The sequence below is a fragment of the Mercenaria mercenaria genome, chromosome 17 (genome assembly GCF_021730395.1).
Source record: "Mercenaria mercenaria strain notata chromosome 17, MADL_Memer_1, whole genome shotgun sequence".
NCBI lineage: Eukaryota > Metazoa > Mollusca > Bivalvia > Venerida > Veneridae > Mercenaria > Mercenaria mercenaria.
In genome coordinates this window covers 57,940,831-57,957,787 of record NC_069377.1, presented here as the reverse complement: position 1 = coordinate 57,957,787, position 16,957 = coordinate 57,940,831, and the positions used below count along the sequence as shown (strand labels likewise).

The window sequence follows — 16,957 nt, the reverse complement described above, 5'->3', positions numbered from 1 at the left end:
ACTCTACCATGACATATAACTTATCATCTACAGTAAACAAATATTAATCTTTGTTTTGAAATATTAGAAGCAGTATTTGATATGTGCACTTGCAAGACATACTTTTTGTCATCAACAAATAGAAGCAGGTGTTTTCTAACAATCGCAATTTTTCATGTTCTTTATGGCGTCACACCACAAGAATAAAGTAGTGGATCTTTCATAAAATTTTCAGTTTCAAAGTTGGCCTTAAACAATGATTCTGCAAGTTTTTATTTCAACCATTTACGCTTATGAAAAAAAACAACTTTCTAATGAAATTAGAGAACCCTTTCTAATAATTGGTTCAATTTATCAATGTCTATATCAAACATTTTCTATTCAACATTTGTCACAGCTGCTTCGATATCCACGTGTACTCGATAATCACGGCTTTCAAGTCTTTTTCCCTGATAACAATGAAAGCTAGACATTGAATTGATCCAGGCCACTTATTCTCAAGCACCTTGTCTTGTTATAGTAACCCATTGCCGAACAATTAGTGGTTTCAAATCTATCTTACCAATATGAGTTGAGCTTGACTACATTTCCCTGTCCCTTAAATACATAAACGATTTTTTAACGGTATAGTGCCCCAAATCTCTCGTTGCTTTAATATAACGGACTAGAAAAAGGAACCATATAATGTTGAAAGAAATTCAGAACTTAATGCCAGCAAAAGTTTTACATTTAGAAATAAGAAGACCCAATTTTATTTCTGCAGACAATGCTACAACATTAACCATTCCAGCAATATCAAAAATATCAAACGTTATCTTTTCTCTGTTCTGTTTAATACTGGTTTTAATGTACATAAATACTATGGTCTGTTGTGAAACAAGTTCTAAAATGAACCAGGTCTGGTTTATCTCTGTTAACAGCGATTGCATTCTCAATACATGAAGTATTAAGAACATCAAGTAAATTTTGTAAATTGTCTGCAATTTCTATAATAAGGACAACATCATCTACATACAAATAATACCAATACCAAAGATTTTATTCGCATAAAACATTATACAATGTTTATAGCAATACAATAATAACAACACTACTTTGGTATTTTTAATTGTAATACTTAGAAATTAATTTTCGCAGTTGGGATAACACTCCCAGAAAAGTTGTAATGATCTGATATTGAGTTTTTACTCGGGGGTAACGCCCCCAGGGTAGTTTTCTTCCTGATCTGATATTAGGTGAATTGCTCTGTTAGGGTAACGCTGCGGTTTATTTTGATAATTTGATGTCATGTCATTCACTCTGTTTGGATAACGCCTTTTTTGGGGGGGGGGGGGGGGGGGGGGGGGTGCGGGTAGTTGTGTCAATTTGATATCAAGTTAAATACCATGCTGGGTAACGCCCACATGATAATTGTAATAATCTGATATTAAAATATTTACTCGTTAAGTTAACGCCCCTGGTTATAATTTGATGTAAAGAAGTGAAAGACGTGAAATTTGTGGAACAAATGATATATCTAGTTGTAATAATCTGATATTAAATTATTAACTCTGTTATGTAACTTTCTAGGGTACATGTAGTAATTAGATGTAATGATATTTACTCTGTTAAGTTACGTCCCTGGGGTAGTTTTAATTAATTGATATCAAGTAAAGATATTTACTTTGTTAAGTTACGTCCCTGGGGTAGTTGTAATTAACTGATATCAAGTAATGATATTTACTCTGTTAAGTTACGTCCCTGGGGTAGTTGTAATTAATTGATATCAAGTAATGATATTTACTCTGTTAAGTTACGTCCCTGGGGTAGTTGTAATTAACTGATATCAAGTAATGATATTTACTCTGTTAAGTTACGTCCCTGGGGTAGTTGTAATTAATTGATATCAAGTAAAGATATTTACTCTGTTGGGGTAATGCCACCAGGGTAACTCGAGTCTTCTGAGTTTCCTTCCGATCTGCCAACGAAGATGCTTTTAGTCACATACATGGACTGTGTACTGCCCCTGAAACACGAACACAATGAATATCACAATGATGTTATATATTCCACGAGTTAGATATCCATTTTCATTCATTTGTGGAATACAAACGCTAAATACCCAGCCACGCCAAAGGAAATGCTGGTCGCTTTCTGGAGGATTCAAGTTATTCTTTGTAAAGTGGTGTTTGTTTTTCTCTGTAGAGTACTTTCCCTTGATTTATTGAAATATTTTGCTGCCACCGTGTTGTATATATACTTGACATTTGAAGCATTTTGCATGAAGAGTTTTTTCTTCCGACAAGGAAATATTAATTGATGTCATGATTGTCATTACAATTTTGGAGTCTCGTCTTTACATGATATAACTGTGTCTGTTTTACTAAACTATTTTCCTTGTGTCAAACATGACTTTCAGCCTTTGATTTTTATTCTATTTTGCTAATTCTAGAGAAACATTTTGCTTTTTGCACCCTTCTGCCCCTTCTGTTCGCCCGTCCGTCCATCCTTCTGTCCGTTATCAAACATGCCAGCTCTATAACTTTTAAACCACATGGAAAGATTGGTAAATACCTTAGAACAAATGTTTATCTTCGACCATGACGGTGCAACGGTGAGATCTCAAGGCTAACCCTTACCCTGCTAAATTTCTATAACGGATTGGTCCATCATTCAATTTGGGCAATACCATTTATTATTCGAAGGGGTGTTCACTGAAAATTTACGAACTGAATAGCGATCAGTGCAGACCATGATCAGCCTGCATGGGTGTGCAGGCTGATCTTGGCCTGCACTGGTCGCAAAGGCAGAATAACTTGCCGACAGAAGGCTAAAGGTTTATAGGAAGTTTTATTCCCTTTAGCAATAGTTGTCAATATACATGGCACACTTTTTCCTAAATAATACGATGTGCAGGAAGCAGCTTGCAACAATGTTAGTTCAAAGCTAACGTCCTACAGCAAGATCAAAAGGATCTTAAATGAAAATCTTGTGTTTACTACAGCCTATTTTATACAGAATAAAATGGCCAGTTATTTAGAGTGTTTACGCCTCCAGCTGCGTCCGTCCTTTAACCTTACGTATGTTATATCAATCTAAGGCAAATCAAAAAAGAATTTTGGTTCCTAGGAAGAGGTATGGTTGTTTCAAATTTGGATTCAAGCCCGTACATATGTTTTGTTTTAAAATGTTTTTTTATAACAGTGATTTGAGGCCGTTAACGGAGGTTTTAGTAACTGAAATTCAAACACGTGGACAGAACCTTCTATAACTGGATATAAACCAAGGAACAAAATTTTTTATAACTTAGATTCTAACCCATGAATAACAGCTTTTATAACTGACAAACGAACTTGCAGACAGAGGCTTTTTTAATTTGGATTCGAACCCGTCAACATAGACTTCAGCTGGCCATTTACTTATCCATCATAACATCATCATTATTTTTCAGATCTACGGTTCCATTATACAATGATAATAATTTACCTTGCTAGCTGTAGACCTTTCTTACTCTCAGCAGATCTGTAAGGAAAATTAAATCGAAAGCTAATAATATTTATGTGAGTTAAACAAATATTTATATAGTGAAATTGTGACATAATCTGCTCACACAAAATCATTACCGTGGCGCAACTGCTTCTTTGTTCCAATGCAATCAGCCAGATTGTTATCGCTGCGAATACGAAATAGCATAATTTACAAGAAATGTAACGAAAATAGTATACATCAGAAAAAATAATGGGACAGAAACAATACATATTACATTAGTAACCGAGCAAAAAATATTTATGGTGATTTTTTTTTTAATGTTTTTCATTATGACTAACGAAAATTGTCTGAAAATGAGAAAAAAGTCACACGAGTGACGAATACGAATGAAAGAAAAACATGAGCCTCGCCGTGAGAAAACCAACATAGTGGCTTTGCGACCATCCGCGCAGTCTGGTCAGGATCCATGTTGTTCGCTAATGGTTTCTCTCATTACAATAGGCTTTGAAAGCGATGGCTGGTCTGGATCCATGCTAATCGCAAAGCCACTATGTTGGTTTTCTCATGGCACGTCTCATATACAACTCAAGATGTGCGAACTTTGTATTACGCGAACTTCCTTCTTTTTCACACAGTCAATAAGATATGATAAACTATAAACTTACGATAACTGATAAAGTTCAAACCAGCCACCTCGCAACCATACATTGATGTCCAAATTTTTGTATGCTACAATGCAACAGTAATATATGAAATTAGACTGTAAATACAAATATTCGACTCTAAATTGGAGTACAGGATTTACTTAATTTCTCCATATAAATTAACACTTAATGCAGTGAAAACAAAAAGCAAAAACTGTGCCACCTTTTTAAGAACATGAAACATATTTTTTTCTTTGGTTGTTGTTGTTGTTGTTGTTTTTTGTGGGGGTTTTTTTGGCATAAAATGGCTTATAGAATAAGAAGGAAGATAACAAAGGGGAAAACGATATATGATGCCATTATTGTTTATATATATGGTCAGGTACAAAAAAGAATACAACAGATGTATATGTATATAACTAAATAATGAAATTACTGCCAACATAATATTTTAAAAAAAAAGTTTAATATTACTGCCTAACATTCGATGTAACATAAAGGATCCTGTACTTGAAGAAAGAAGTCATCTTTAAGTTTTACCTGTAAGTCGGTTAAGCTGCACTTTAACACCTGGTGAATTTTCATCAAATGGGTCCTGTCTAGTCTCATATCTCATACAGGCTGCGATATGACCGTCATCGTCTTGTAATATAAAGTCAAAGTTCAATCCTCCCTAAAAATTAACATTAATAAAAACTTGAAAATTATATATCTTAAATCCACTTTCGTATGGCTTGTTATTTTGTACCAAAGGTGTCTGAAATTTCATCAATAAGACTCCAGAGGTCTATCTTTTCCTGGTGTTTTATTGATAGAATTTCATACTCTACTATATGCTTATTACACACATTAACATTTCAATAATTAAACTACTTCAGAAATGTAATGAACTTTTATTATTAACATATTTTTTATTATTAACATATTTTCTAATGGTCAAGTTTTGCATGAATGATCCACATCACTCATCACAAGAATATTTAATTTATAACAAAACAGATAGCTTCTGTAGGCTGTATCTTGACTGGCCTGTCTCAGAAAATGCTATTGGAATTTAAAAAGGAAGAACACCTTTGATCGAAAGGATTTACATTTGAGGGCTGTGGTGATCTTAACATATCATTAGCGGTGATCTTAACATATCATTAAAATTTTGTATTTAATTTCAAATGATTCAACAAGAACGTTTAAAACGTATAAGCACTTATTTTGTTGATTATCACTGCTCATCACAGCTATTGTCCTGAAATAAAAGGAAAAATGTTTCGGAAATTAAAAAGGCGAATCCTCTCGATTACTTCTTGGATAATTTAAACCCAGTAAATGTTAAGAGATAGATGCTGTATTCTTAAAAACAAAATCTTATTACATATACCATGAGGCAGTATCATATCCTCTTCAGTCTTACCTTTTCATTAGAATGGACCACATTGTTATCAAATGTCCATAAAGCGGTATGTTTTGCCTCCTCGTATTTATACGCCAACCCTTTAGACATCCCAACCGGTTCTAATGGGAACGTGTACCACATTCCAAAACCCTGGAATATGAACAAAAATACACTGAGTATAAGATGGCCATGGTCAAATCTTTCTTTTACTTGAAAGTTTGGTGTTTTCTTGAATATAATCTTTTTCCAGGAGAAAATCAGTTTTTTGTTAATTGTATTTTCTGCTAATTTCGACAAAAATAACCAAAACAAGAGTAATTATTTGATATTTTAGGTTGATATAAATGTTCTACATTGCCATGTAAACTTGTGATTTCATACTTCACAATTTCAAATCTCACGATTTCACATTTTATGGAATTTAAAAAAAAGGTCGTGAAATCGCCAAATGTGAAAAAGTAAAGTTCATGATTTCAAACGGTCTCACGTTTTATGAAATGTTAAAATATTGTAAAGTCAATCCGACAATACATAAAGCAGATATACCAAAAAAAAAAAAACTGTTCTGTTGTAACATTCGGTAATAAAAAGCTTTTGGATGTTGAATCTTCGGAAAGGCAATGCAATGTTGTTTCGTAAACTTCAGAAAAATAGAGATAGAAGTGTAACTTTTGTGGATGATAAACGCTCCTTTGCTGTGCCTTTAAGGTTATATAGCAGTAATTCGTCAAAGTGCAATACATGAAGGTACTTGAGTTAGTTGGCTTGCATTTTGCTGCATGCTATTTAACATTCTTTTTCTTTTTCCTTTTTTCTTTTCGTTTTCTTGAAACAAATGCATAGGTGTCTCTTGGAAAATAGATCCTAAAGGAGGGAAAATATTAAACTTGCATAAATTTGAAAATGGATCTTAAGTAACTGAATTGTATATGGAACAAAGAACACTTTCTTTTATTGGCTTATAACCTTTAATGTAAACGAAGATAGGCCTACATACCTCAGACCCTGCTGCTACATTGTCAATCATCACAGTCTTTGGGTTTGTAATCCAATATGTTGTCGCCTTCCTACAGATAAATGTAATATAAAACATTTTTTATGTTATTTAATTTGAAATATATGTACCATTTTAGATAGGTGTGCGACCTTGTATGAAGTGTCTGTCTGTGGGGAAAATGACACTGAAAGTTGTGTGCACGAGTCAGGCCCTGTTCTGGATTTAAATCTTCACTGGTAAAGTTCGCAATCTAATGAAAATAACTCATGGATGTGATACAATGAGAGGTAAAGGCTATTTAATATATATTCCTACCAATAACTGATGAAAAATAACGTTTTCGTCGATAAGAAGAGATGTAAAATTGTGTCAGGTATTCTCCTTATTGAAAATTAGAAGTGTTATATATAACTGCCACAATGTCATTTTTTGAAAGTCGCAATATGACCCAACTTGTGTCAGTGTAACTCTATCACACATCGCCCACCTCATCCACCCTACAATTCCGCTGATTTGCAGTTTGGATAGTTTGTACGACTGATATATCTCACTTAAAATTAAATGTCTTACGATCTATCTGTCACAAAGTCGTTGTTCACATTTCTGGTTTCCGCGCCAAGATTTCTCCGTAGTATAGTAGCACTTTCAGCTCCGTCTTCAAGAAAAAAGGAGTGTCCCAATGTCCAATACGCTACGTTCTCCGTGAGCTAAAATAGCACCACAATAACAAATACAGAATGAAATAATTCAAGCACATCTAAGAGCCACGATTGTAACATTACAATAACAAGTAAATGAGTCTGAATGCTATCCAATGTCCGAATTAAGGAATTATTTCATATAATGCGTTCTAGTCTCACTATCGAAATTTTTCAATCGCTTTCTAGAAACTGGTCAATTTTAAATGTGTACGGTATTCGAGGAAATAAAATTTACAAAAAATAATTATGCTTACCTGAACACCGGGTGCTTCTACGGAAGTGCCAAAAGTACCATGTATGGTGATAGCTCTTCTGTATGTATGATGTATAGAATTTCTTTTAACAACTGCAGTCTTGCCAGTTATATTCTTACACATGTGGAAATGTATGGGATAGAATCCTAAAAGTATTATATAGATTATGATATTTCTCAAAACAATTGCAGTACCCTTAACATTGAAAAAAAATGCTTTGCTTACCAACAAAATGTGTTTCTTTAAGGAATTTCTTGTAATATTGAAAATAATCGTGATTGTTAATAAAACTAAGCTTTTTTCAGTGCAAACCATTTTAAAGACAAGATGAAAATAGCTATCGTCCATGGCAATTGATCAGTAATGTATTTCTATGGCGATTAATCGGTAATGTACTTCAATGGCGATTAATCGTAATGTACTTCAATGGCGATTAATCGGTAATGTACTTCAATGGCGATTAATCAGAAATATAATTTAATGATTATCTAGAAACACTTAACTTTTGACAACAATTCTAACACGTCCAATGTTGTTTTCCTATGAACAAAGGAGACTGAAAATTGTGTTATATCATGCAGCCTTTTACTGCTTGTACATCACATTTATTACGTCATTGTTTCAAACGTCACACTCGCACTCGCTGGAACAGAAACCCATATAAATGCGACGTATACGATGGACACTTTGATAAAACAGGCAAAATGGATGTCGTCAAGGGTGTACATAATAATCCTTGATAACATATTAGAAAGGAAATAATATATCACAAACAGTGGTGAATCATTGACGATGTGTGCGCAAGGTATAATGATACGGCATTAGAAATTCGAACAATGATTTTATTTAACGACAAATCATTGTTTGGGATACATCATTTTTAAACACCATAACTTTCATGTTCTCAGTTTATATAGTACCACTAGGTGTCCAGTTTGGCAGTGTTACCTATATAACGTAATCGATCATTATTGCACAAAATTAATGCTACATATCATACCTTCATCAATGGTTTGTCCCATAAAGAACATTTCCGCTCCCTGTATAACAACTGAATGAAAGCTGTCAAATATCTGAAATATAAGCACTTATAATAATCAAAGAAAGAAAGACTAAAGTTATCAAGATGACAAAAGACGTTCATTGCTGTTTCAAGGAATAAGTTTTTGAATTGTTGTCTGTATTTTATGAATATTTCAGTTTACGTTTAAAGACGACGACATCGAGGAATTTAGGGTGCTTAAGAAATAAAAAAAAAACACCTTAATTTACCCCAAGCTTAGTTAAATATTATTATCATTCTACTATTAAAGTGGAATAGTATTTTGCCTTGGAACATCTTCGAAGTGTGCACGTGACTTACGTGACTACGTTGTTTTCATGCTTACAAAGAATAAAAAGAAATGATTTATAGCAAAAGAGTGCTTTAACACTATTTATGCAACACTCGAAATTTATATTTAAAAAAAAAGTATTTAATCAACCCAATATATAAATGAAAACTGGCAATTTTTCGTTTGCAACGTCCATTTGGGTAGACACGGTTGGAATGTGTATGATCTTGTTTGTTTGTTTTGGGTTTAACGCCGTTTTTCAACAGTAATTCAGTTATGTTACGACAGGCAGTTAACCTAACCCGTGTTCCTGTATTCTGTACTCCTGTATTCTGTACAAGTACACCTGTTCTCCGTAAGTATCCCGCATGAATCGGAGGTGGAAGACGAATTATTTCAGACACAATATCTGCTAACAAATCGTCACGGAAAACATACGCCACGCCCGGGGATCGAATTCATGAACCCGCGATCCGTTGATCTGCGCTCTCCCCATTGAACTAAGCGGGCTGGCTTAGAGTACGATCTAATATTTCCGTGATATTTGCGCTATATAATGGAAAAGTGTTTTCTGATACCTATCAAGTAAATGGATGGTAATTTGAAATGAAGCCCTCAGAATGTTTTGTTAGAATTACTGGTTTGTTGATAAAAGTTAAACTTTGAATGTCAACGTCACTTGGTAATTAAAATAAAGTGTACCTGTATTTGTATTTAACAAATCCTATTACAAAATATAAAATTAACGAATCAAACATTAATTACTTTGATATGTCCTCCGTAAGTGTCAGTATGTTTTGGTTTATTGTCGCAATTTTCGTTTTCTTCAGGACATCCTCTCTGCATTACACCTGATATCTTTATGTTTCGAGACAACAGCGCAACTTCACCACGCATGTCAACTCCACTTTCAATTTCACCGAAATGGCGGTAGTTAAGTTCGTCTGTGGAAAAAAATATTTGATATTTAATTGGCCAATATAAATATTGATGTAAACCATCAAATCACATTGATGCCCTGTTATTTAATTTCAGAATGATTTTCTAAAACCTATGTTTTAAACATAAAATAATGGTAATTATTAAGTGTAATTTTTGCCCTTTCAAATTTTTTAAAATAAATGTAGATATATTTATTTGAAAAGCTGCTGACTTCAAAAAGGCCGGTGAAAGAAAACTTTGAAGGTTAAAGTTTACCTTTTCCCATCTTTTATCTAATCACACAACACTGTCAATGTCATACATTTTGTTTTATATTTCGTTTCGTGTATTAATTGTAACAACACAGTGTATAAGTTCTTACGTGTTATTGTGAACGATTTCTCCCCAGTAATCTCTTTGATTGTTCTAACTTCTCCATGGTCGAAGGCATAATCAGTAGAAGTGAACAATATCTCATCGCCTGTTGATAGAAAATTAACATTAGTTACTCCCCTTACCAATTTTCCGCCATTTTGCATCAGTTATTTCGCTTGTTTACTCCAGACACCCTTTTGGTTATAACACACTAAATAGTTGTTGTTCTTTATTCTTTATAAAATGGATATATTTCCAATGGCCGTAGCACACATCAGGACCCATTTTAAATATCTGTAACTTACATTTTCTTGAAGAATATTGTCAGTGCTAAATAAAAATCAAAAGGAAAGTGGGGGTCATGTTTGATGCAAGAAAAATAATTTCAGTCAAACACACAAACTGCAAATTCAGCTAAAAAAATAGACCCCAAATTATATAGTGGTGGTGTATGATCTAAGTTTCCATGAAAAATTCTGTCATATTGTTATTTCATTATGAAAATGCTATATCTGTTATGTGATTTTAGCAAAAAGAATTGCAAAGAAAATAAGGAAAATAGCTCTACAGAGCAAAGAACTGAGGACTATTTGTATCCGCCATTATGCGACTACCATTTTTTTCCGCGCCATTTTACCATTTAGTGTCTGTGTGCCTATTATATGTTATAACACACTAAATAGTTGTTGTTCTTTATTCTATATAAAATGGACATATTTCCAATGACCGTAGCACACCTCAGGACCCATTTTAAATATCTGTAACTTACATTTTCTTGAAGAATATTGTCAGTGCTAAATAAAAACTAAAAGAAAAGTGGGGGTCATGTTTGATGCAAGAAAAATAATTTCAGTCAAACACACAAAGTGCAGAATCAGCTAAAAAATTAGACCCCAAATTATAGTAGTGGTGTATGATCTAAGTTTCCATGAAAAATTCTGTCATGTTGTTATTTCATTATGAAAATGCTACCTACATGTCAAGCATAGATCTGTCATGTGATTTTAGCCAAAAAAATGCAAAGAAAATAAGGAAAATAGCTCTACAGAGCAAGAAAAGAACTGAGGACTATTTGTATCCGCCATTATGCGACCATTTTTTGCGCCATTTTTCTATTTAGTGTCTGTATGCCTTTTACAAGGTCGGCATTGAGTGTACGCACGCAATAAATACGGGCTATTTAATGTTGGCTTCTTCATTATATCTAACAATATAGCTGTGCGTAGAAGCAAACAGTATCTAATCGCCTGTAGATAGAAAGATTTATTAGTTACTCCCCTTGCCATACTTATTCTTTTTCCATGTTTATAGTATACAGATATTGAATATGAAAATGGCAAAAAAACTGGTATCGCATGATGGCGGATTCAAAAGTCTTCCGTGTTTTTGCTCTTTAGAGCTATTTTCTTTATATTCTTTGCAAAAGAAAAGAAAAGAAAATAGCTCTAAAGAGCAAAAAACACGGAAGACTTTTGAATCTATTTTCTTTATATTCTTTTCAGCCCCATGTGGTTCTGGGACGATCTGTGTATGAAAAGAATTGGAACCACTGCCTTACCGTTGCATGATCGTAAGAGGCGACTAATAGGGTCTAAACACTTGGTTTTGCAGTAACTCTGTGATTCCAGCTGGTATGCAAATTTTGATTCCATACCTCATGTTTTTATTTCGATGTAAATGAAATGTGGAACCAAAATTTGTAGTCCTGTTTGGCGACATATAACCTATACTGTGTTGGTGCGCCGTAAACCCAAATAAATAAATAGATTATATTCTTTGCATTTTTTTGGCTGAAATCACGTGACCATGTATGTAGCATTTTCATAATGAAATGGTAACATGACAGAATTAGTCACGGATACTTATATTATACACCACCACTACAATTTTGGGTCTCATTTTTAGCTGATTTTGCACTTTGTGTGTTTGACTGAAAATATTTTTCTGGCATCAAACATGACACCCTCTTTTCTTTTATTTAGCATCGACAATGTTCTTCAAGAAAATGTAAGTTCAGACATTTAAAATGGGTCCTGATGTGTGCTGCAGCTATTGGAAATATGTCAATTTTATAGAATAAAGAAGAACAGTTATTTAGTGTAGTGTATGGAATAAGGTTACAACACACTAAATAGCTGTTCTTTTTTATTCTATATAACATTGACAAATTTCCATATTTTTAAGTTTTTAAGTATTTGGATGGTTCAGATATATTTTCTTATTAATTCCTTGCTCGAATATGTAAATTCATTACCAGCCCTCCATGATCTAATATCATGGGTGACCATTATTTCCGGGAATCCAACGTCGGGGTTCAAAACCCTTAAATCCACATATGAATTCTGATTTCTATATGGCCTGACATGCGAGACAGCAGTTATCTTTTTATTATTATAAATCAGAGATGATTTCGCTTCTGCTTCTCTTTTTCCAATTTGATGATCCAGCGATTGGTCATAGGACCCTCCTGTAAAAAATACGAAAAGGAAAAACATGTTATATCATTGACACAATATAAATGAAGAAAATATGTGTTTCTTAGGTATCGTAAAATCTTGTGTCCACATTGCATTTACACTTTTAGAATTCTCATTTTAATAACCATATAAATAAATAAGTTATGAAAGTTTTCTGGATACTTTTCAAACATCTCTTGTATACAGTATAAAAAAATAAGTATTTGTCGGTGTTTCAATTTTTCAGAAATCAAGTGTGCAATTGTATGATTTCGTACTGCATGGTTGTCCAAGATAGACTACCGTAGTTTTTTAAGGTGTACCATTCGGGTCGAAAAGTTGCTTTGAGTGCACGCATAGAGCTATGTCAAAAAGTTCGCATATGTTAAAAACACGCGCACGCACATATATGCGTATTATTTGAAATGTGCGCTCACGCAACGCAGACTTTCGACGATAATGGTACACCATACTTAAAACGATTTAACAAAACAAAAATGGAAAAATAACATACCAACGACAAACAACAAAGAAAATGCGTCAAATTCTGTCTGTTTACGCAGCAATAGTTCTCCTTCTTCCATTCCAACCAACTCTTCAATGATCTTGTAAAAATCTGCGTAGTCTCCTCCCTCGGGCCTGTACCATCTATTTTGAAGTGAAATTGAAACAACCTGTCCCATTTCCACTTCTGTGTATCATAAACAAGAAAAAATATTTTTGCTTTAATAAAAGATATATACATTAGGCTTTGACTTGAGTAATCGAAACTTGTGGACTTTTCTAACTATAAACCTAACGTGTTTATAAATCCCGAAGTGATATTCGACAATTTTCGTACAATTACGTACTCTACGAATTCTACTTGGGTATAATTCGGCCGTGTGTGGGATCAAAGGGAAACTGCCAGTTTCGATTACAGGTCGATTACAGGTCAATTACAGGTCCATTACGTTGAACCAGTTCTAAAGTAATCATATTCATGAAAATCAATTTTAAAACTGACAGATTGTTACATGCAAAATATAATTATAAAATAGGTTATTTCAATTCAGGAAATCATACAATAACAACAAGAATCACAATAAAAATTCAAATGCTAGAATTATTACATATCTATGTGACACGCATACATATTTTTGCAGCTAATTAATATATTGAGATATACAACTAGTTTTTACTTGAAAATAAGAGGGTTCAGACTAAAGTGTTTTCCTTAATAATTTTTGTGACGTTGGTACCGTTTAATTTATTTGCCATTTTCAGCATTCCTCTGTTCACCCTCGAAACGGTAAGCGGCATGTTAAACACGTCATAGGAGAGAAATTCCAAGTCGGCGTCAAGAATATGAACACCAAAACCATCCTGAGCTGTCTTCAATTCTGCATTGCTCGTGTCCTATGTTATGAGGAAAGAATGTAAAAGTCAGTTATGTGAACTAACGTGCTGTTGTTGGTATATTATTCCTATATTTACAATATGTCGAAAAGTGGTTTTTGTTGGACTATCAACACATGTAAATTATAGTATTACGCGACGGACTTTCTAACAGTTGCATGTGCATTTAGCTTGTAAAGAAAATATATCGCAGAGAGTTGAAAGCCACACGCTTTGAATTATTTACATATATTTTCTGTAGGTTCGAGCCGAGCGGAGCTTGTCAGATCAGTGGGATCTACGGTGCTTTGAGCCTTATAGATTGTCCATCAATAAAATTTGCATTGAACACATTTCTGTTCAAACACATTCAAGCCAAATATGGGCTAGAACAAATAACGGTAACATTATAGCATTTATACTTTATCCAGTTCGACTTACCAAATGTCTGTAATAAACATTTTCAGCACTGGCATTAAACCTTTCGACCGTACCAGACAACTTTGTCCATGCTACCCTATCCTCACCATGGATCTGCAGGCTTCCATTATCCGTCACCGCTATAAACTTTTCCCCTTCTGGTCCCAGTGACTTGCGGTCAATAGTTCGTGTTCCTGATAAAGAATTTTGCTAATATTTAGCCTTTAGACTGTAATTATTTATCTTATATCAATTATATAGATGAGAAATTCTTTTATTTGATGCAGCAGCTTGTAAACCCACGCTGTGGATAGAATCTTTCAATTCATTTTCATTCCTACAATATGTATGTTTCTCCATTGTTGGTCATTAACCTCCAGCCTGCTGCCGGCATATGTTTCTGCCTTTGCGACCAGTGCAGACCAAGATCAGCCTGCACATCCGTGCAGTCTGATCATGGTCTGCACTGTTCGCTATTCAGTCTATATCTTTTTGGTAAACATCCCTTTTTAACAGTTAATTGTACTGCCCAAATTAAAAGATGGACAAGTTCATTATAGAAATTTAGCAAGGTAAGGGTTAAAGGACCCTACTGAAAAAAAAAGCTTTCGAGAGTTCTGTGCTATCCGAGGCTAAATACACCTATACATATTTTAAGCCTCTTAAACATGTATTCAGTAATAGTATGTATCGTTTTTCGAGATTTCATGCTACTGTAACATATGACAAAAATAAATGATATAAATATTGTGTTTTATGTGTGTTAGATTATGTGTATATGCCTTAAATAGAATCAGTAAACCAAAAATGAAATGATTTAAAATCAGATCAAATCACCCCCTTTACAACTGTGGATTTGAATTACTATATTATTCATTTTTGTATTATGAAGCAAGAAGGATGAACAAAACCAATATTAACAAGAAATATCTTTAAAAATGATGGTCGGCGAATTGTAATAAGGAAAGAAGTTTATGAATTTTTCATCCAACATTCATCTTTTATCTAACATTTTTCAAAATGCAAAACTAAACACCGCACTTTAACAATTTAAATGGTTCTCTTTTAATTTTTCGCAAAGGTTTCGTAGAGTTGCAATTTTGTTTCGTTTATCCTTAGACGAATAATTACAGCAGTAGTTTGATGAAGATTCATAAGGCGGTTCATGAGAAGAGGTCATTAAACGTGCTTATATTTTTAGCTAAATTGGTCCCTATCCCCATTTGTAACAAAATAGCAGGAGACCTTACGATATTGTTACACATCGAGTTTGATAAAAATCCATTACATTTTAGTGGTTAATGCGAAGAAAGCCATATCTACTTTTAACTATAGTGGTCCCTAATAGGGCCCAAGTTCCTATATAAATAAATTTGGAAGAGGACCTTATAATGATGCTCAAGACCAAGTATGACAAAGATCCACCAAGCTGTTCATGAGACGCTGTATAAAGGCATTTCTAGTTTTAGCTCTAGCAGCCCCTAAAAGGGGTCAAATGTCCCAGCTGAACAAAGTTGGCTGCGGGCCTAATAAAGATGCTACAAATCAAGTTTGATCAGAATACATGAGAGAAAATCAATTTAAGGATTTTTTATTTATTATTTTTATTTATTTCTAAAATAGGCCAACTGATCCCGCTTTAACAAATAGCATATTCGCTATTCATGAATCTTTGGACAATGACGTCACACCTATAAAAAAGTGGAGGTCAAGCAAAACATACAATTTTAATTATTTCAATATTTCTGTTTCATAAGCAAAGTCTGACCGTAGTCATATCACATAAATAAACTGTATGCAGCATACCTTCATTTCAGTGTAATGAGATTCAGTCATTATACAGCATATATATAATAAAACAGATTTCAACTGAGTTCAATATTTGCATACCATACTAAAGAAAAATATTCATATATAATAAATCAGTTAAATAATTTATAACAAATATATCAAAGCAAACAAGTACTCATTTTAATATGCAATCTGAATAAGACACAAAAGCAAGAAACATTTTCATATACAGACGACAATTGTAACAAGGAGAATCTTTTAAAAACACTTCTCTACATAAAAGACTCTTATTACACCCTTATTCATGTGATACGCAGACCGTATTCAGCTCTTTCTTGAATTTGATATATGTTGGTATTTGAACAGGTTTTTATCATATTTATAAAACTTACTTATCATTTTGAGATATATCAATATTCTTGCTAAATATACTGAGCCAAAGTTAGCTTTAAAACTGTGAACAACGTCGTATAGGATAAACACTTTGTCTACATTTCACTCAGCGTAGCACAACCAACAGAGTGAAAGAAATTGACACTCTCGTGCAATCAGGCAGAGTGTTACATAAATCTTCCATTTTGATAAATTATCTGTAATGCGTTATCAAGTAGTTTGATTTGCAAACTGAAGTCACGTGGCATAGGTAACGAAAACGAATTTAGACGGCGTCGCCGAAAAATAATATTGAAGCAGAAGGTCGTCAAAACCAACACGATTTACGGCTATTAACACTGTTATACTTTCAAGTTTGTTCTGAACAATTTAAGTCTTTTACTCCATTAAAATTCATATTCATTGACGATCTTAGTACCGTTTCGTCGTTCCTATGGAAACGTACTATAATTATTAC

The 16,957-nt window shown here is 33.5% G+C and overlaps 1 protein-coding gene across 1 annotated transcript in view; it reads right to left on the bottom strand.

Annotated features, from left to right (window-relative positions):
- Positions 1-16,957, bottom strand: part of LOC123535691 (cell surface hyaluronidase-like) — a 39,364-nt gene that overhangs the window by 19,347 nt on the left and 3,060 nt on the right. Inside the window, exons 3-17 of the mRNA XM_053527861.1 lie at positions 14,338-14,510; positions 13,761-13,917; positions 13,034-13,210; positions 12,318-12,530; positions 10,071-10,169; positions 9,533-9,711; positions 8,434-8,506; positions 7,434-7,579; positions 7,049-7,185; positions 6,479-6,548; positions 5,500-5,631; positions 4,632-4,764; positions 4,113-4,176; positions 3,445-3,480; positions 1,883-1,984 (exon numbers count right to left, since the gene is read on the bottom strand). Coding sequence (XP_053383836.1) covers positions 1,883-1,984; positions 3,445-3,480; positions 4,113-4,176; positions 4,632-4,764; positions 5,500-5,631; positions 6,479-6,548; positions 7,049-7,185; positions 7,434-7,579; positions 8,434-8,506; positions 9,533-9,711; positions 10,071-10,169; positions 12,318-12,530; positions 13,034-13,210; positions 13,761-13,917; positions 14,338-14,510 — 1,891 coding nt within the window. The remainder of the gene's footprint in view (positions 1-1,882; positions 1,985-3,444; positions 3,481-4,112; positions 4,177-4,631; positions 4,765-5,499; positions 5,632-6,478; positions 6,549-7,048; positions 7,186-7,433; positions 7,580-8,433; positions 8,507-9,532; positions 9,712-10,070; positions 10,170-12,317; positions 12,531-13,033; positions 13,211-13,760; positions 13,918-14,337; positions 14,511-16,957) is intronic.